The sequence below is a fragment of the Castor canadensis genome, chromosome 6, assembly GCF_047511655.1.
Source record: "Castor canadensis chromosome 6, mCasCan1.hap1v2, whole genome shotgun sequence".
In the NCBI taxonomy this organism is placed as follows: domain Eukaryota; kingdom Metazoa; phylum Chordata; class Mammalia; order Rodentia; family Castoridae; genus Castor; species Castor canadensis.
In genome coordinates, this window is record NC_133391.1 from 27,417,051 (window position 1) to 27,438,876 (window position 21,826).

Below are 21,826 nucleotides of genomic sequence, written 5' to 3' on the forward strand. Positions count from 1 at the left end.
AGTTGATGAGAATATTCAATAATTAATTTCTTCTTATTTGTTCTTTCAGTTTAAATTATGCAATATTGTGATTTTGTTCAATCATACAAATTGATTTTTCTATTGAAAATTAAATGTTTTCTTCATTTTACATTCTTTATAAGCATTTCTGAACATCTACTTCTTATCAAACATGTGAGGAATTACAAGTTATGGTTTTCCAATTTTTCCCATCCTCATCTATCATCCTATGACCCAGTGCCACTATCAAATTAACCCTTGTCTTACCATGTCAAAATAAATCAATTTTCAGGATTTGAAATGCGCTGAAGCTAGACTCTATTGCTAGACTTAAAAAACCAAAGTGTTTCCTAGTAATTCATGGAGATCATACCACTTCTTCCTAGGAAATATCTTTAACAGAGAATTTACATCTGTCCTATAACTCTTCCTTAGAGTAGTATTTTTGTCAGAATGCAGGATAAGTCAAATTTTTCAGGCTTAAACAAACACAGTAATTTAAAGGCAATCCCTAGACCTCATCTGGAACTAATTTACTTCTCATTTTAACTTCTGGCATTATGAAGCATGCATCTTTATATTGCATTCATTTTATATTTCCATGAAATTGTTCCATTTCTATTTTTATGGGGCTTAAGGGTTTTTATGTCAATTTATTTTGACCTTCACAGGAAATAGAGCAAGGGGGCAGGTGTGATAAGGGGTGGAGGATGGTGCTGGTTTTCCGTAAAGCTCTATAAACAGATTTTTGTACTTGACTTAATCTGTTAGCATTTTGAATTCAGCTAGAAATTTTGAAGCGTTTAGGTGGGGGGAAAATAAAGGGAATAAGAAAGGACACCATGAAATGAGATTGAAGAAACAGAGTTCTGGGCTAGGTCCTCTTCTCTTACTATGAACTATGTATGTGGAGCATGTAACCTCACCCGTCACATTTACAACCCACTGGAAGATGGCACTCTGGTGAGGACTACTCCCTCCAGCCTCTTGGTGTAATATCAACTGCTTACAGAACAGTATGTAGCACAGTACTCAGGACATGACAGACACTCAACAAATACATATTGAATGTATGACAGATGGGTGGATGAACAGAAGGACAATGGGTGGATAAATGGATGGCAATTTTCCACCTAATGGTTTCGTTAATCTCTCATGTTCAATACATTCAAGCTCAACATCACTTGCTTTTAACTCATCCCCCTGTTATAGTCTGCCTCAAATAATAATGCTACCTCCAGACTTTTGTTCCATATGGAGCCATTTCATTCATCTCTCTCCTTTACTCTCCCCATCAAATCAGTGAACATTTATGGACCAGATCAAATCTAGCCATCCTCCTAATCAGAAACTCCATATGCCCATAAAGCTCAGAGTAAAATCCAAGCTCCTCAATGTGACGTGTGAATTCTTCCATATCCTTGTCTTAAAGAACCTTACAACCTGGCTCCTACATAGCTCCACTCACATACACCCCAAGTCACATGAACTAGGTTGACCTAGGCTCTTGTGTCCAGGCCTTGTTCTCTGCCTGTTGAACCTGTCTTCCTAAATTAGTGAGTGAAAAGTCATCCAAAATTGAACTCACAATTCAGCTGTAATAGGAAAGTCATCTCTAGTATCTTACCTGTTGAATCCTTTCTGTTTTATTTCCTTTGGTGTTTTTTACAATAAGTGTGTATTGATTAACTGAATATTGTGAAACTTAGCTGTGATAGGAGGTCCAAATAGAAAAGCATTTTTCTTGTGGTACTAGGGATTGAACCCAGGAGACCTCACATTTAGGAGGCAAGCAGTCTACCACTTAAGCTATGCTCCCAGCTTTAAAAAAGCACTTTAAGAGTATTAAGTTTATTTAAAAGTAAATATGCCTGGAATCTTTTTTTGTGCATGCATCTTTTCTCTGAGCCTCTTTCCTTAATTCTTGACTTTTCAAATTGCACAATTTTCTGGGAATTACTTCTTACATCTTATTTCTAGTCCAGCTCATTTCCATTTCCTCCCAGCACAGTTCCTCAGCTTAGAGTTGACTCTTGGTTCCTTTTGATGAAGGATGCTGAGATTTCAAGTGGGCATATTCTTGCTCTTAAGCCATCACAACAGCTGGTAAACCAAAGCTTCAAAGAGCTGTCTTTGTGTCACACAGCAGACTAGGCCAGGGCTCAATCCTGAGATCACCATAGCTCACTGCTTCCCTGAGGCACAGTGGCCCTTGACTCTTGAGGGAGGACAGAGCTGCCACAGAAAAGAAAGGAAGGACTTCTGAGAGGAAGAATGTGTCTTTAGGAGGTGGTGGTTGAAGAAGACCCAGGAATACAGTATGAAAGAACAGAAGTGTTAGATCTAGGAGGGTTACGGGTGGGGAGGGAAGGTAAATTTAACTTGGAGACTCGATTGGCAGAACTACAGGTGGGAGAGGGAAGAACTAGACTGCCTTGTTTATTTTAGTTACCCCCATGGTTGCTGTGTCTAAGCTGGAGCAGAAGCAGCCATGGGGTTGATACTTTATAAAGTGTTACTCCAATTTTATCTCTCATGTTTTCTCCTCTGGAAAACACAAATTTTGCTCCCTCTGAAGCACTAAAGTAACTCACTTCCGTCTAGCCTTCCTCTTTCACCCCCGTCCTTGCAATAAGGATGCTAGGCATTGCAGCAGGACTAGTCGCACACACATTTTCCCCCCCATGGGGCAAGAAAAGTACAAACTCTCAACTCCTCGAGAACAGGAAGTGTATATCATTTCCCTTGTCATCTTCTTTATTGCCTAAAACGGTTCCTGCTATTCTAAGTTTTGTTATTTTTGTGGAAAGAATGAGCTTGTTAATGACTAATAAAAGATAGTTGCTTATAGCATACGACTTTATATCTGCATCATTACATACCGCTTACTCATTTGCTGCATTCTTAAAGACCTTTTGAAAAGAAAAATGAGAATGTTGTTTATGTGTAAGTTTCCTTTTTGCTTCTTGAAATTCATATTCTCTTTCTGTGTTGCCATAGTTTCTGGTAATGGATATTTTCTCCACAAAACAGGAAATCTAGTCATGAACCAAAAATCCAGTCCTTAAAGCATGCTTCTCCATAGGATATATGGTTATATAGAAAAAAAATTGAGCAATGCAGAATTAAATCATATTAAAATATAGCAGTAAATATTTCATATTGGACAAAATATGGGCTTTAAAATATAAAAATAGCTAGGTTCAATCTCGGTTCTGTCATTTAATGGATCTATAAATCTAGACAAGTTTACTCAATTTTATGCTCAGGTTTTTATGTGCAAAGTAGGAACATTACTTCCTTTCAAGAGTTTGTGTGAGACATAAATAAGTTTGTAGTCAGTATCCAGTATTTACTTAGCTCCCCTTTGGATACTTAGCATTCCAAAAGTCTGATTAGTGTTTTTGTTTAAAACATAAATAAAACCTACATAATCACATTTTCTAAGAGTATATACACTTTAATCCAACAGCTAATATGACTAAGAAATGGATCCTAGCTTCACAAAGTTAATTCATTCCCTAATAACAATCTCTACTATCTAGGGTGTGGAACCTTTTTTGGGGGATAATGCTCATTTTAATTTTTCTGTGACACTTTGACTGAAATCAAATTTTAGGCTAACAGAAGTGTGAGGCATGGTTTACCTCTGGCCTCCAAGAAGAAGCATAGTAGGTCATGTGATTCTTGGTCAATCAGCTGGGCCACACGGACATCAGAACCAAGCATTGAACCTGTGAAGTGATTGGCATATTTTCAAGAAATGGAAGATCTGCTTTAAAGAACATGTTTTTCAAATAATAGAAACACACCAGAGTGAAGACCCAACCTCAATCATAACATTAGATTCAAATGTTTTCCCAGGTTGTTTCCTCACTTATTTCTCAAAGATGTATTGGGTAGTATATCAGGGATCAGGCACTTCTGCCAACCCCTGGAGATAGAGATGAGCCAGGGTTAGTATCCGACCTTAGATGACAAGACGCACAGGAATATATATGACTATTTACAAAGTAGTTGTGCACATTCTAGAACAGAGAAGCAATGAACAATTTTATATCACAGTAGGAGCAAGGCCTTGGCAAGGCCAGAGAAATTTTATTTTGTTTTTGTTTTAGTTTTTGAGACAGGGACTCACTATGTACCCCAAGCTTGACCTTGAAATTTTGAATCTGTCTCTACCTCTTGAGGGCTGGGATTGAAGAGGTGTGTTCCCATGATACCTAGCTTCTTTTTCCCTATGCTACTGGGACTTGAACTCAGGGCCTCACGCTTTCTAGGCAGGCACTCTACCACTTGAGCCCTTTTTTGCTCTGGTTACTTTTGAAATAGGCCCTTTCATTTGCCTGGGGCTGACCTGGACTATTATCCTCCTATTTTATGCTCCCCACAGTAGCTGGAATGACAGGCGCACACCACTTTACCCAAGTATTGGCTGAGATGGGGTTTCACAAACTTTGCCTGTGCTAGCCTCCATCCTCCCAGTCTCCACCTCCCATGTAACTAGAATTATAGATGTGAGCCACTGGCACTCAATTATCTTTATTTTTTGTGGTACTGGGGAATGAACTCATGTCTTCTCCCTGGCTATATGAATGTTCTACCAATTGGGCCACACCCCCCAGATCAGGAAAACTTAAAAGAAAAATGTGATGTTCCATCATTTGCTGCTGGTAGATATACTGTCTGATGAGGAGTAACATTATTTATGAGCCTTGCATTCTCAATATGTCTTTCTTTTCCCCTTGGCCTGATTTAGTTCCACTTTGCATTACCTACTTAATATGCTGAGTAGTTATTAGCTTATTTGGAATTTTCAGGGGGCCGAGTTAAAACAAAATCAGTATAGTTTTCTTTATATGTAAAATAGTGTTTATATTATAAATACTTATATTTTAAATGATTTAAAATATATTTATATTCAAAATAATATATACTTAAAATAATATACTTAATCAAAATAATAATATACCCTGAAGGAGACATACGAGCAATTAAGTCAAAATGATGAAGCAAATGCCTTACAAGCACAAGGCCCTGAGTTCAAACCCCAGTCCTACAAAAAAAAGAAAAAGATGATGAAGCTTACCATGTCATGAGGATAATTGTGTCTTCTATTTGTGAGTCACAGAATTAAGGGAATAATATTGTGGATCCACACTGAGGCAATAAAAGAAGACAGGGTGTTCAGAAATTGATGTCTACAAAATCACTTTTTTTCCAGAGATATTTCAGGCTTTATTTCCACCAGGGTTTTGATTCTTTTCTTTTGTAATAAATGCAGTATTGAACAAAACTAGACAATGTGTTTTTTTTCAAAATGTAGGTATGTGTGTCAAAATATACTTATGCACAAAATACATATAATATTCTCTATGAACTGTTTTAAGGGTAACAATAGAAGCATACACCAAGCTGACCCCTAAGCTCTGTGGCAGCAAATTCTTCATCTAAACAGAGGATTGCACTAGGGTTGGGTATGTAGCTTTGTGGTAGAGTGTTTGCTTAGTATGTGCAAAGCTGGGTTTCAACCCCAGCACCACAAACAGTAATAAAAATAAATAATAATAATAATGGGGTTGCACTAACTAATGAGTCAGAAGAATGCACTGAAAGAGTGTGGATCTCGAGACCATGAGGAATGGTCTCGTATTTCAGGAGGAAAAGTAAATGTGGAATCTAATGTCTTCCTTGATACACATTTATCCATATCCATACCCATGTCCATATCCATGTGTTCATGCTCTGAGGACAGGAAGAGTAAAGCTCCGTTTGCAAAGACCCAGCACAGTGTCTGGACTAAACGTGCACACTCTGTAAGTGAAAGTGGATAATAACAGCACTACTGCACTATTTTTAAACTTTTTCCGATTATAATTTTATAATTTTTATGATAGTGTTAAAATTAAGGTTGTGCTTAGTGAAGTGAAAAAATGATTCCCACGTGGTATTAAACTCATCTCTTTGTCATGATTTTTAATACTTGCTGTATTTATTATGACACCTTCACTATAGATCATAAACTTCAAGCTGAAAGCAATTTAATGTTGATTTTGCAACCCATGTGGGCTTGGTGACGTGTGCCATTAGCTCATGTTTCTTTGTTGGTATTCAGGTCAAGTAACTACAGTGTAATAAAGTGAACAAGAGGAGGTGAAGCAGGGAGAGAGGTACTCAATTTCCTGGGTGCACCCTAGTTTTGAGAAGTTTCACTCTTAGGATGCTGTGTAAGTTTATTATAATGCCCTCACATGGCTTTTATGCTTTAGTTTTAGTACTTCTAACCATTGAACAATGACAAATTTGATTGTAAAATAAAATGGGAAAAGTAATTGAGATAACAAGTGACCCAACCCCTAATGGATTCTGACTGTACTAGCATTATCCCTGGTTATCTTCTTTCTGTGAGGAAAAAACTTTTGTTTTTTTCACAGAATATTTAAAACTACTGAAGAATTATCCAAAGCATAATAACTTTTTTGGAAGGCTATTAAAAAATGTTTTAAGGGCTAAAGGTGTGACTCCAAGGGTACATTGCTTGCTTAGCAAGCATAGGCCCAGTACTGCCCTCCAAAATCTATTTTTAAATTACTTGGTCTTGTAACTTAAAACTATATGTTTTTATGGAGGTCTTGAAGGTTATAGAATGAAAACAATAAATCACTTAATAATATCCATAATAACATTTCATTATTTTATGAATCAGGAAATGGTAAGTATTGTCTAAATCATACCAAAGGTTTTCATTGGGGGCATTACCAAGGCAAATTCAAAAGTTGCTCATGGTGGGTCTGAGATATTTTTTCTTGTGGTATAACCTAACCTATTATGGTAGGAGCATGACACAAAAGGCAAGATTTGAAGACAGAAAATCAAACTGTCTTTCAGGAAATGTCTGAGAATGACCACTATAAAAAAGGACTGTCGAAATACATACAACTAACAAGCTGAGAGGAAATAAGATATGAAATATGCCAGGAAATGGGCTTAAATTGCAGCCTACCTCCAAAAATGGTAATTCATTAGGAAAAGAACTTTTTGAAGGCAACTTTGACCACGCTGATTTAAGCCTAGCACGAATTGAAAATCTCCCCACATGAAATATGAAAGTTAGGAATAGTGCAAAGCTGGAAAAAGAATGAATTGAATAGATAAAGGATGGCAAGAACATGGGTTGTGCTGAATTTTTTTTTTAAATAGAAGAAAGTAGAAAATGAAAGAAATACTTTACTGGGTTTGGGTTCGCTTGCAGCTATCGAACAAGACTCTGGAACTTACAATCACTCTAGCCATCTTCCTAATCAATACTGTGAGATGGGACCAAATTGATTGTATGGTACATGAAACACAGCCAAGGAAAAGCTGACAAGACCTAGACACCATGATATATTTGGCCAAACACACTCCTTACTCTGTGCACATTTTGGTCAGTTTCAATAAAAACAACACTACTGAAAAAGGAAAGTTGTTCGTGGTGGTCAGGTGGTGAGTAGCACTCTTTAAAACACTCTTAGTTGAAGCAGAAATTCTTTCCCCTCTTGTAAAAAATCTCACCCGGCCATTTTAAATGCTTTTAGCTGGGTTTTTTCAATACCATACATGGCTATAGTCCCACAAGTGCATATCCTACAATAAATATTCTTACATGTTACTGCATTTGGGGATAGATTTGTTAAATAAATAACTATATAACTGCAGACTTACACAGACAGCAATCACAAATGTTTAGTAGGTCATATGTGCTTAAGTATGTCACAAAATGATTGCAGTATATACATTGTTATTCGGGTTATTTATGAGCTGTGCAAGTGAAAGTTGGTGGCATAACACGATTATTTTTAGAATATAAGAGAGAGTCCTATCTGTATCTCTCTTGAGTATGGCTCTTAATTATTTTTAGAATATAAGAATACCAATTTTAGCTCGCAATTAGCTTGAAAAGTTCACAAGAATTATTCATAAAAGAATTCTTGCCTAAGTCCTATCTAATCAATTTTCACTTTAATTCATTATTGTGACCATTAAAGCTGGCATTCTCAGGCTTCCCTCATCATTATAATGATGTCAAGAATTATTCTGATTCATCAGCCTGGCTTGCTAATCTTTACCAATGGCATGGTTATTTTTAATGTAGCAGTTTTGTCTTTGAGTTCTCATTTACAAATGGAATATCATCCCACTGATTTATTACATTAAGAGACTTTTTAAAAATATATCTTTGGATTAAATTCTATATACTGAATTTTCCATTCTGTTAGAAACCAACTTGCATTAATAATCATGAAATTTAGAATGCTAACAATACTAAAAATAAGCATTATATGGTGGAGAATTATCCAAGTAAGTTATAAATTAAGTAAAAGGAGGAAATTGATCTTCCTTAAGCTAACCACCAGACATGTTTGGCTAGTTCGGTGGAAAGATACAGATTTTCAAGGGCAATAGGAAGAAAATAAACTATTTTGGAATGTGGGGAATTAACTATAACTAACTGAATCAGTCAAATCTTAAAACTTCAGAAGGAAAACACCTTGCATCCAACTCCTGGCAGAGGTAAAGATTAGCAATGTCACCATTTTACTTTGAAAGTAAAACTTTGCCCAGGGTAGTTGGGATGGACAGGACAAGAATTCAAATACTCCCTATATAGCTATCCTTATCTCAACCAGCAAAAACCCTGTTCCTTCCTATTATACTCTCTCTACAACAAAATTAGAAATAAGGGCAAAATAGTTTCTGCTGGGTATTGAGGGGGGGAGAGGGAGGGGGTGGAGTGGGTGGTAAGGGAAGGGGTGGGGGCAGAGGGGAGAAATGAACCAAGCCTTGTATGCACATATGAATAATAAAATAAATAAATAAATAAAATTTAAATTTTAAAACAGTTTTAAATTTCTAGAAAGGAGGCAAAATAGTACAGAAAATTTCCATATCTCATATACCCAGTTTGTCCAATTAGTAAAATCATAGTATAATATATTTTTTCACAACAAACAAATACATTATTTTTAACTAGAATCCTTACTTTATTAAGATTGTTTTTAGGTTTTCTACTGAAAGTACTTTTTCTGTTCAGAAATACCATGCAGAACCCCAAATAGCATTTAGTTGTCAAGTCTGTATAGTCAACACTAGGATGTGACCATTTCTCTGATTTGCTTCCTTTTTATGAATTTCATAGTTTTGCATAGTATTAAGAATTTCTATCTATTGATATTTGTCTCAGATTGTTCTCGTGATGTTCATGTGATGTGTTTTGGAAGAGAGGTGCAATGCCCCACTCATCCCATCATGTAAAGGGTGCATAGTATTAACATTTCTTGACTCTGCTGTCAGTAAGCTTGAGCACTTGCCTGCAGAAGTCTCTGACAGTTGTCTCTCCTGTGCAGTTACTGTCCCATCACCCCTTCCATATTGGATGATTTGAAGGAAGTCACTCTGTTCAGTTGCCTCTGAAATCTGTTAGAAATTCCCCAACATTATGTGTTATTTGCTGCTCGTTTTCCATACATGTTTTCTTTTTGAGCACCTTCTTACTTTTTGGCACACAAAGATATTCCAGACTCATTGTCCTAGGATCAAAAACTCCTATAAAGAATTCTGGCTCTGTTGGGAGATAATATTACAACTGAAGATCTGAGTACTCATTGCTACTGGAGTATGTTGCATTTAGACACTCTCAGAGCATGTTAAGAGGACAAATACATGGTAGTGACCAGATATACACATATTCCTAAGCAATTTGGTATGCTCCCATCTGTGTCTATAAAAAAAAAGAAAATTGGATAAATTTTTATAATGATCTTTTTTTTGGTATGGTTCTAGAGATTAAACCCTAGAAGTAGAAGTGTTCTACCCCTGAACTGCAGTCCCAACTGCTGTAGTAACCATTTTAATGAACTATAGAAGTATAATTCAAGTATTATGAAAAGACTATTGTAAAGCATTTTAGATTATATATTCATGTAACCTTTTGAGAAAAAGGCTATGGAAAGATGGTATGGTTCTATTATGTGCTGTCTCGGATTAATTTTCCTGCTACTTCTCTTGATACTTGGCTGTTACTTAACTGTCAAAGATGAGTAATCTGTGACATGCATGGACACGTGTTTTTCTTCTATCTAGACACTTATGCCAGACACTGTTCTAGACACAAGAAAACTGTGGATAAGACAAATTGCATGCCCTCATGGAAATGCAATCTAAAGAATCAAGCAGTACGATAGTACTGAAGATACATAAGCATCTCAACTGTTTTATTACTATTGTCATTAATGGTGGTGACAGTGGTAGTACTAGTAGCTCCACAATTGCAGTAGTAGTCGTGGGAGCAGGAGGAGGAGTCACCATAGTAGTAGGAGTAATATTGTATTTAAGGAAAGCACAAGGGTACAGTAGTAGGAATTTGCTTCATCTCCCATTACACTCACTATTGCTCATTCTCTTTTAGGCACAATGTCTAAATGTTCCTTGAGCAAACCAAGCACACATTCCTGCCATCATGCTTTGCATTGACTCTTCTCTCTGCCTGGAACATTTCCCTGTGGATATTTTCCCTCACTCATTTCAAATATCCCCTTATCAAAGAGGATTACCCTGGCCACTATATTGTAAATACCAGGTCTCACACCCTTATCCTCAATGATGAAACCTCTTTAACCTGCTCTATTTTTCTTATCCCAGAGTACTTATCATCTCTACCACATTATAGGCTTTAGTTATTATTTTTATTTGTAATCCATTTCATCTCCTAGAAGAAGATAAACTGTATGAAATCAGAGATCTTGGTCTTAATTGTCAGCTGGATTATTCTGAACACCTACAGTATAACCTAGCTAAGAGTACTTGGTCAAAGACATGAGGTGAGGCAGAATTTGGGGTAAAGACAAAACATGAGGTGGGTTACATTTCAACAGAATCATTGGCTGCTTTGTGGAGAGTAATCCGGGGGGGGGGGTTGTGCAGGGTCAGTACAAGCAGACAATTTACCATTCAGCTAGCTGTGGTCTCTTTACTCTACCCAGGTAGGAGGAGAAACTCCTCTACTGCTGGCAACCAAGGTCTAAGAACTGGACTGACAGACCCAGAGGCTTCCAGCTCCACGATCTAAGAGGTAGGGGCCTCTTAGCAGCCAGTCACTTACAGCTCTAGGCACTCTCAGGCTGGGGACTTATTGCTCTGGCTTTAACCTCCAGTGACACTGGCACCTGGCAGATATTGTAATCCTCAGCTTCCAGCAACAGCAGACAGCAACAAGCAGCAGCAGGCAGTGCCTGCTAGTGTTAAAATTCTTGAAGGTCTCAGATCCTGGGACCTGGGACCTTCAGTTGTAGAGCAGCAAGTGTTACAGACCTTGGGGGGAGCTAATTTTACAGCTTTCAGACCTAAGTTATTGGGGTCCTCAGCCCTTGATAGGAGCTAGTGCTACAGTTTTCCAGTCTAGGGTAAGTGAGACCCTTGGCTCCTAAGACTTGGCAGCTACCTGGAACTCTGATTTCTCACCTTTAGCTCTTCACAAACCCTCATTGTCTCTGTTGCCTCCCTGCCCCATCATTTCTACTCCAGCTGCTCTCCAGAACTCGTCAGATGCCCTCTCATCATGACTGCTGTTGCTACCTCTCTGCTACTGCTTCTACTATTCTTTCATGTCACCAGTTCAGCTAGCTTTACCAATGGCAAGAATCAAAAGTAGGCAAGACCACTCAAGAGAAGCCTTTCATTGGGTGTTAGGCTGTAACACTAGAGGGCAGCACAGGAGGGTATCTCCCAGCTGACTACAAAGTGACTCAAACAGTCTGCTTATATAGCCAGAAAGGGGGTGTGGCAAGGGTGATTGCACTAATCATGGAAGTCCTTCATGTAAATGAAGGACTATGTTTGTATCAATCACAGCACAGTCACTCATGCAAATGAAGGACTGTGTTTGCACCAGTCATGGGCCTCCTGCTGGACTGCCAGGTTAAGTATTTCCTGTTTGGCATGGGTGAAAAAGGATGGAGGATCATCTAGAGTTCATCAAGTCTTGTGATGGCAATAAAACCAAGTCTGATGCAAACTAAAACAGCTGTGGTTCAGACAGTGCCTTTTGGAGCCAGAGTAGGGCTTCAACAGTAAGCAGCCATGGTTGCTGTGTATCTTCTTCAAAGTATCTGTGGAGTGTTCAGGAAAGTTGGTATTGACATGAGAATGGACCAGCTGCTGCTCAAGCCGGGATAATAGTTCTTAGCTCAAGGCAGCTGGACACCAAAGAAGGTCTAACTGGTGTCAAGTAAGGAGTCAAATTATCCTGTCCCCCAACATCTTAGCTTATTTAAAAACAAAATAAACATTAAAAGGGGGGGGTTACAATAAATGCCTATAATTAACACTAACAGTGCTTTGACAGTATTTAACAGTGATTTAGCAGTGCTTCACTCTTAATCAAATAACCTTGGGAACAGGTGGGGCATCTTATCTGCTTCAGACCTACCTGCAAAGAAACAGTTGTAGTGCTAACAGGTGAAGCCAGGGAATGGGAACCACAGAGTGGGGGAGGTGATACGTAATAGGACAGATCACATAAAAATCATATTCCATAATAAAATTTTAACAGAACATAGGACTGAAGAATGGTGGTGACATTTGATAATTACACCAGTAAATGCTGAGTATCACCTAAGTACTTCAGACACAGTTTAAGTAATAATAGCTTTAACAGATAACACGTCCATAGATATAAAATTATTATTTATACTCTTTCTTGGGGGGCAGTACTGGGTTTGAACTCTGGGTCTTTGCTTCCCAGACAGGTGCTCTATCACCTGAATCATGCCCTAACCCTTTTTTCTTTAGGTACTTTTCAAATAGGGTAATGAGTTTTTGCCCAGGACCAGTCTGGACTACTACCATCCTACCTATGGCCTCCTGAAAGGCTGGGATTACAGACAAACAACACCATATACAGTTTATTGGCTGAGAGAGGGTCTTACTAAATTTTTGCCTGGGCTGGCCTTGAACCACAATCCTCCAAATCTCTACCTAGGATTACAGATGTGAGCCATATTTTCATTCTTTATATTAATAATTTAAATTAAAATATTTTTAAAATCCTAATATTCTTTTCAATGAATAATCTATGAGGCATGAAAATATATCTCCAAATAATACATGGCTAACACATAAATTTTCCAAAGTGTTTTTAGCACATTTGAAATAGATTGATTTTAAATGCATGATTCCTGTATTAAAATAACCATTCATGTGTGTCTCTTTAAAAAGATATTTGTTACATGGGTTAAATCCAACAGTGCTGGAAGGGGGTTATTTTATGTAGTTGTCTGGCCATCAGAAACTGTACCAGTAATCCAGAAATGAACAGGAACAATTTATCAACAACAAGCATGATGTCGTGAAGGTATACTAGTCTACTAGTCGTGGTTCCTTAGGGTGTAACCCCAGAGCTAATGTCCTCCTCCTATCTTATGCAAATTGTGACAAGTTTGTTCATCTGGGTTTGCCTGCCTTTGGGTAATTAGAGGGAGTAGTTTCTTTTTTTTTTGGTGGGACTGAGGTTTGAACTCAGGGCTTTGCACTTGCAAAGCAGGCACTCTACTGCTTAAGCCTCACCTATAGTCCTAGAGGTAGTTTCAGTGACCATAACAAAAGAAGAGTGACATACTATGTGAGAGAAGAATAAATTTATATATTTATATTCAAAATTTTTAAAAACTCAGAGGCCTAGAATGCAAGAGCGTCACAGCTTCAAAAACTGTCACATAACAGCAAAAATCACTCAAGTTCCTCAACTAAGACCCAAACATTTAAAAATGATCCAATTACTTCAGTATATTTGATTTTGAAAGGCAATGGAGTATTGTCTAATACATTTTAGAACGATTTTGAGAAATCATTAAATTTTAAATGGCTTTGGAATTAGGGATCTTTAAACTTCAGTTATACAAAAATTTTAGTTAATTTGGGGCTGAGTACATTAGTTCATGACTGTAATCTCAGCTACTTGGAAGGCAGGGATCTACAGGATCAAGGTTCAAGGCCAACCCAGGCAGAAAGTTAGAAAGACCCAAGCTCAGCATGGTGGCACACCTGACATCTCAGCTATGCAGTGGGCATAGGTAGGTGGATCAAAGTCTGAGTCCTGCCTGGGGGGAAGAAAACAAGACTCTATATTAAAAACAACCTAAAAGCAGAAAAGTGCTGCAGCTCAAGTGGTACAGCACCTGTCTAGCAAGAGCAAGGCCCTGAGTTCAAAAAATAAATAAATAGAAGTTAATTTGAATCGGTCATTTCCAAAAAGGACAAGTAAGGCTGTGGCCTGTAGAGTTAAAATTACATATTCTAACCAAAGATGAAACTCTGAAGCCCATGGGCCATTGTGTTTACTAACAATGGTAATTTTAAAGAGAGAAATGTATCTGTCTCTACTTACTACCTCATGCATGCAAAATAGAATTTAAAAACTGAAAGTCTCGGTCTCAAGCGAATGCACAGAGAGACTGTGAAGGCTGGAGATGACACCACAGTGGGAAGAATTCCAGGCTCAAGTGGCCTTGCTACTTAAGCTCTGCAGATAGCTTGACTCCAGTCCAGCCTCACACTCTGTAGTTAGAAAGAGCATTGCTACTTTGTCTCCAGGCAAGCAGCACAGCCATGGTGGCTGTGGTCTGTCTGACGAAGTCCCTATTGCCATGTCACCTGTAAAACATGAAGGTGGAGGTACATACCACCGGACCCTAAAAGTGAGGATCCACAAAAACTGATGAGAATGATTTTATTTCTTCACCAGAGTATCTTTTAACTACTACATTCAAGGCATTTCAGAAAAAATGAAAATACACTAATAATAGATATTTTTAAATAGAAAATATGATGGACATTGATTCCTTCATCAAAGCAATCATATCAAAGGAGGACCATCAAGGGTCTTCAGAGAGCTCAAGAGCCTGCTGTAATTATACACCAAATTGTATTCCTGTACATTTTTCCAGGAAAAGGACCCAGTGCTTTCATTCTAGTTTTAAAGTGTCTGTGATACTCCTCCTTCAAAAATTTTAATATTAAAAATCACAGTCGTCAGCTATGATATAAGTATAAGACATGGTCCCCTTCAACACGGGACAATAGAAACAGTTCAGCATTCTTCTTTCTCTGATCCATATTCCAGTGAAATACCATCCAGGTTGCTGGGGACTCACAATCAGTTTGGGGCCGTAGATAAATTATAGGTGTTGTTAAACAGACTTCTTCGACTCAAATCCGGACTCAACCACTAACTACTAGGTCAACTCTTGAGTTAGTTTCCCTCTCAGAGCCTACATTCCCTTGTTTGAAAAATGGAATCAGCTGGCACAGTGACTTAGACCTGTAATTCCATCTACTTCAGCAGCAGAGATTGGGAGGATGGTGGTTCAAGGCCAATTTGGGGTGAAAAATGTTAGCAAGACCCCATCTCAACAAATCAAGTTGCAGAATCCTTCTGCAGTTCTATACAAGTACCAGCACATAATATAATGTTTGTCCTGTGCACATTGGGAGCCCGATAAAGTGGAAAGCATCTTGTGTATAAAGGGAACCCACTGGACGTGGAGAGGCATTAAAGATGGTTACAAACTTGCCAAAACAAAAAACAAGCTGGGCATTGTGGTGCACCGCAGTCATTCCAGCTACAGAAGAGGCAGACATAGGAGGATTGTAGTATAAGGCTGGCCCCAGGCAAAAGGTGTGAGACCTGCCATGAGTAAAAGCAAAAAAGGATGGAAGTGTGGCTCAAATGGTAGAGCATTTGCCTAGCCCGGGGTTCAAACCCCAGTACCACCAAAAAAAAAAAAAATGGGATTATAGCACCAACTTTAAGACTGAGGAAAACACTCAAGAAAAATGGTTAGCATGGAGCCTGACTCTAACAGTAAATTTCATCACTTATTTTTAATCAGCTTTAATGAATCCCCAATAAGAACCTCAATTTTAAATATTTACTTTTATAACATAAAGTACTAGCTAGTGACTTTTTTATTACAGTAAAAATTATCACATTTTAAACTCACCTTTGTCAATCTAGCAATATTAAGTTTGGACACCTATATTGTGACATGCTGTATTTGAATTTATTGTTTTGCTGAAATTTTTACATTGGGAGCATTTTCACATTGTGTGGTATTTGCTTGTTCATTTGGTTTTAACACTTGTGACTAGAGATACAAATCTAAGCTGTTGATTAATATATAATAAATCCATCAAAACATTACATTGGGTTTTAAGCCATAATATAAAATTGGAAAAGTATTCTAATAAACATAAATAAATTGATTAGGTTTATATACCAAGAAAATATAAAATGCATGTAAAGTTGTATGAACTTTTTCTCCTTTCTTAAAAAGATAAGAACTCTAGTGAGTTAACAAATTTGTTTGACATACTGTTTTGTTTTGTTTTTTTTCTTCCACAGCTCTTGTAGTGAGATTTCTGACCAAAAGATTCATCTGGGAATATGATCCCACTCTCGGTAGGTCAAATTTTACTTCCTCTTGCTCCTCTACAATCAGAGTTCATGGCCCTCAAAAAAGGATGGAATTTTCTGTGGAAACACTTCTAAGACATTTTGAACTGTCTTGGAAGTGCAAATAGCGATCTAGTCATGCAAAGAAGCTCCCAGAGGCTGGTGGTGGTTGACGCTGTCTGTGTTTAGAGCCCTGAAGAAACTGGGTCAAACCTGAGAGCAAAAGGAAGTGGGTGCAATATTATGGTCTCCCATCAGAAAAATGCAGCCTCACTCTAATGGAAAAAGGATCAAAACAGACAGCAAATTCGGCATGGGGTTGAGTACATGATGGAGAGTATAACAGAAAAAAAAAAATCTGAATGCAGATGTGGAGAAAGTTTAAGAGTAAACTATGCTCCCACCACTGGTCTCCAAGGAATTGGACTAAATTTGTGTTGTGTTTTGCTTTAAAGAAGCAAAATGTGATGTCTATGGCCCTAATGCTTATGTAGGAATTGTGACCTAAACTATTCCTAGGCTCTTTGTTTTGTTTTGCATCACCACTCCAAGGTTACATATGTTCAATTTGAAAGGAAATTTTCTTTCCCCCTTGTTCTTTATTTCCTTGTTTTTGTCATTCATTCAACAAATATTTATCAACTGTCTTGTGTGTCAATCGTATTGTTCAGGTGCAGAGAATAAACCCATTGGTAGCCTCTGTTTTTTGACCTAAGTCTAGTAAAGAGTCAACAAGCAAATAAATATGACCAAGAACTGATCAAGTAAGGAGAATGAGAATGCTTTTCAGTTTCTTTCTTCAATAGTTAACTTTTTAATGTATCTAGAACTTACTTTAATGAAAAGTTCAAAGTGAAGACCAATTGTTTCCAGTTGATCAATTTCTTCCTATCATTAATTAAATAGCTCCTACCTTTCCATATTACTTCGTATGCCATCTTCAGATATTAGATCTTTGAACATGTAAGTAAATGTAAAAATGATAAAATAAAATAATCATTGACAATAGGGTACAATTTAGATTTGCTTTTCTCATCCAACGCCAGTTAGCATAGTCTCTTGATAATTCCATACCCTCTACATTTTGGTGCTTAAAGTCTGCTTTCATTACTGTTTCACAAAATTATCTTGGCTACTCATGTTTTTTCCAGGTCAATTTTAGAGGTGGTTGTGACATGACATGCTTTTGATTGGTATATTGCAATAAGACTATAAATTACTTTGAGAAGATTGTGATGTTCAATCTTTAAAACTAGGAGAATAACATGTTTCTACATTTATTACCTATTCTTTCCTGGTTTTGCTTTTAAATATTTTGCTCATGAAAATTTTTCAACATATTTTTTAATTTAGCTATACCCAAGTTGAAGATGATATATTTGGATTTAATAATGCACCTAGTTTTTAAAAATATTCATAATCTATTGTATTTTTCACCTAAAACTTATTCCCCTTATATTTTTATTATTTATATAAACTTTAAAGAGATTATCAGAGAATCTCAATGACTTACAGGAGCTCAGTAGAAAATAGAAATTTTATTTGTTGTTATATTTATATGTCTCAACAAAAGATAACGCTTACAGAAAACGACCTCATATATATTTTGAACTCTTGCTGAATGCATTTCAGTAGCTAATCTTACAATGTTTAATTAGTCTTAGGTGAAGCATTTTCCCTTTTGTTTTATTCATTCTGAACAATAGCTGTTAATAGGAATCAGCCTTTGTCAGTTGTCTGCAATGCAGGCTTCTCCCCTAAGAATGAGGAAACTTCAGAGTGACCTTGCACTTGCTGCTCATAGAGGACTGTGGCTGCTAAGCAACCAGTGCTTCCTTGAGACTTCAGGAGTAACAGGTGCATGACTCACTCCCAGGTGATGGGGTCATTAGCTCTCACACTGGAGAATGGAGCGGTGTGGGTGTGTGCACATGCTCATTAGAAACTGCTACTTTTCTAGCAGAGGGGAGACCTCAATCCACTGGATTCTAGAGAAATTAGCATTTCCTAGGTTTAACTTCACACCACCTTAGGGAAAGACAGAATCTTTTGTTGAATACATAGTTACTTTAAATGCTTGGGAACAACCACCATCAGAGACAAAAGGAAAGTGGCAAAATTTTAAGGAAAAAAAAAACAAGTCTTTAATTTAATGCCTTCCTCAGAAATCTGGGACAAGTTTTTGCTCCATGCGATACTACAGACTATTCAAAAATACCTACCAAACTTCAAGACCTCTACACCAAAGAGTGATAGAGCTAGAAGAAGGAATTCAAAAGTTAACAAGAAAAGAGATAGGGGAAGAGGAGTAGAGGTAGTGTATATTAATTCCTCATTTGTGAATACTGGGGAAAAAAGGAGGAAGAGATAGTTGAGGTACACCTGAAGGCGAAAGAATTCTCTGTGAAGGTTTGAAGACAGAAGGGAAGGATGTATGGGGAGGTGGGGTCAAGATGGAGGACAGGATAGCATTCTACATATTAACAAAATTGAAATACTTCTGTAAATAACAAGTTGGTTATTACAGTAGGAAATTATTCCTAAACTTCTAGACATCTGGCCCCGTGTTTTTCTTGGTTTTGTTGTTACTATTATTCTTTTTGTTTGATTTCTCTATTTTATAGAGAGGGTCTCTTAGAATTTCAGTTAGAGGTGTGAGCAAAAGGCAGGGGATGAGGACAGCTAAGTCTATACTTACTTGCATTTTATAAAAGGGACTCTTTTTTTTAACACACCAGTGTTTTGAAGGATGTAAACTAAGAAATAAGTTACATTCATTCATTACATTGAATGATTTCAGTTACCTTAAACTTTTTGTATTTCACACTGTACCAGTGAAATCTTTGTGAGAAGCCAGCTCTGAATTCTGAAGAGCATTTGAAAACCAGCACTAGCTCCTCAGATTTGGGACTTGGACCATCTGACTAGGAAAACCCTGCAATGGTGGTTGTAGAAAAACAGAATCTATATTTCCCAACCCCTACCTCCAAGAGTCAGGTTACCATCTAAGAAAATCAGTCATAGAAGAGAATCTAGGCAAAGGCTTAGATCCTGTGAAATTGTGTGTGTGTGTGTGTGTAAGAGAGACAGAGATAGAGAGATAGAGGCAGATTTAGGGATGAAATGAGAGACTTTATTTCAGTACCTACCACTGCTACCCTGGCACATAGGAGGCATCTTACTTTGTGTCTGAGTGGTTGATGGCTGTCTGTCTATATATGCTTAGTAAAGGCTTAGACAGGAATAATGACAGGAGACATATTAAACCCACTGGCACTTTGATTCTGTGCTTGCTTCTTCTTGCCTGCCTTACAGCTCCTTTTGCTTGGAAAGGCTCACACAAAGAGAGACACACCCAGAACAAATTTCTCAACTGAATACCAAAGCAGAAGTGCTCAGCCAACTTATAGAACTATTTAATAACAACATTTCAGGGAACTGGAGATAGTCATTTGACAAATAAGGAAACAGATCCAAAGAAGTAAATTTTTATCCAAGATTACATGGCTAGTTTGTGGTCAAGCCAGCAACGGAACTCAACTCAGTACAATTTCCACCATAGCATAAATCAGCGCTACTAACTGCTCTTGTTACCACACTGGCCAAGTGTCCATACTGAGTTGAAATTTGCAAGAAAGCTAAATTAGTTCAAGGTTTACTGAATGTAGGTTTTAAACCATGTTTCTATCCTATACAGGGAAATTTAAACAAAATTTTAATATTCTTAATTCCACTTGGAAACAAATATTTATCTTACAGTATACAACATTTTGGTTTAGTTGAAAGCACTTCCTAAACAATCACACCCCTGCTTTTCAAAATCCAAAAAAGGCTCAAGTTACCATTTTTGTTACTATGAAGATAATTAAAAGTATATCCACAATGCAAACACATGCACACTTTCCTTTGTATGTTAAAATGAAGAGCAGAGCTTATTACAAGTAGTGTTTAGTGTACTTTTCAGAATGATCTCAGCAAAGTTAGTGCCTTCATGTACAATATTTTGCCTCTGTGTATAATGCTTCTACTGTCTTACATGTAGAGAAAAATAATGAGTTCCTAATGAGAAAGACACTTAAAGAAAAAATGCTCAGAATGGTGTGAAACCAGTATTCAGCTCAGATGAAATCATTCTCCCACCCGCTGCTTGTCTGTGGCAGACATTCCCTCATTTCCTGCATTTCATCCTTCTCATTTCACCGAACAAACAGTCAAAGCATCACACAACTTCATACAATTTTCATTCTATTCTTTTTCCCCCTACTGTGGCCTTCTGTGGTTGAAATACATATCCTATTTATCATGGAAGTAATGGAGAAAAATGTCCCTGTCTCTCAGACAACTTTTGGTGTGAGGAAATTGAATAGAGCCCAGAATTCTGTTTTCCAGACGCCAAGGCTGATGCCAGTCTGTTTAAAAGGGAAGTCAGAACAAAGGACACTAAAGAACAGTGCAGGAGCAACCAAAAGGTCATGGATCTGCAGCATGTGTGATGCCATCTGGGTCTTCCCTCCTCAAGTTGGGACACTGAATAGGAAGAAAGGGAATAATGACACAACACTTAGAGACAAGTAACTGCTGTAATAGAAGTTATAGCATTCAGTCATGCAAAAGGATAAGCTCGTATTCAACATAAAAGGGTAGAAGCATGGAATGTTCTCAAGTTGAGAATCAGTGAACATACCGTATATGTATGCATTACAAGTTCTAAGAGAATGACCACAATGCAAAGTACACTTATTAAAATACACTGAAAATAATCTCATTTTAAAATTTTACTTTTCAAAGCCAGGCACTAGTGTCTCAATGCCTATAATCCCAGTTATTTGGGAGGCTGAGATAGGAAGGATCGCCGTTCCAGGCCAGTCTAGGCAAAAGTTCTCAAGACCCCATCGTAACCAATAGTAGGACACAGTGGCATGTGCCTGTTATCCCAAGCTACTGGGAGCATTGAGACTGGGAAGATAGTAATTCCAGACCAGCCTGGGCAAAAAAGTTCTAGAGATACCACCTCAATGGAAAAGAGCTGAGCATGATGGTACGTACCTATCATCCCAGCAAGAGTGGAAAGTATAGAACAGGAGGCCATCCTGGGCAAAAATATCAGAGCAAAATAACCAAAGCAAAATAACCAGAGCAAAAAGGAATAGAAGTGTGACTCAAGCAGTAGAATGCCTGTCTAGTAAGCATCAGGCTCTGAGTTTAAACCCTAGTACTGCCCCCAAAAAAAGGAAATGCAATAATAAATTTTTAAAAAAATTATACTTTTCAGAAATTTCTTCTGTGGGTGCCTATGGCAATGATATTGCACAGGTAGATAGCTAAGTTATCCTACAT

General features: G+C 37.5%; 1 protein-coding gene and 1 long non-coding RNA gene across 3 annotated transcripts in view; one reads left to right on the forward strand and one right to left on the reverse strand.

Moving 5' to 3' along the window:
* The window catches only part of Rerg (RAS like estrogen regulated growth inhibitor), a 106,118-nt gene that overhangs the window by 75,946 nt on the left and 8,346 nt on the right, over window positions 1–21,826 (forward strand). For both annotated transcript variants that reach the window (XM_074076001.1, XM_020167713.2), the window contains one exon: window positions 16,439–16,495. In XM_074076001.1, the coding sequence (XP_073932102.1) occupies window positions 16,439–16,495 (57 nt within the window). The remainder of the gene's footprint in view (window positions 1–16,438; window positions 16,496–21,826) is intronic.
* The window catches only part of LOC141424028 (uncharacterized), a 116,101-nt gene that overhangs the window by 21,369 nt on the left and 72,906 nt on the right, over window positions 1–21,826 (reverse strand). Inside the window, exon 2 of the long non-coding RNA XR_012448827.1 lies at window positions 3,648–3,734. This is a non-coding gene — a long non-coding RNA (uncharacterized lncRNA). The remainder of the gene's footprint in view (window positions 1–3,647; window positions 3,735–21,826) is intronic.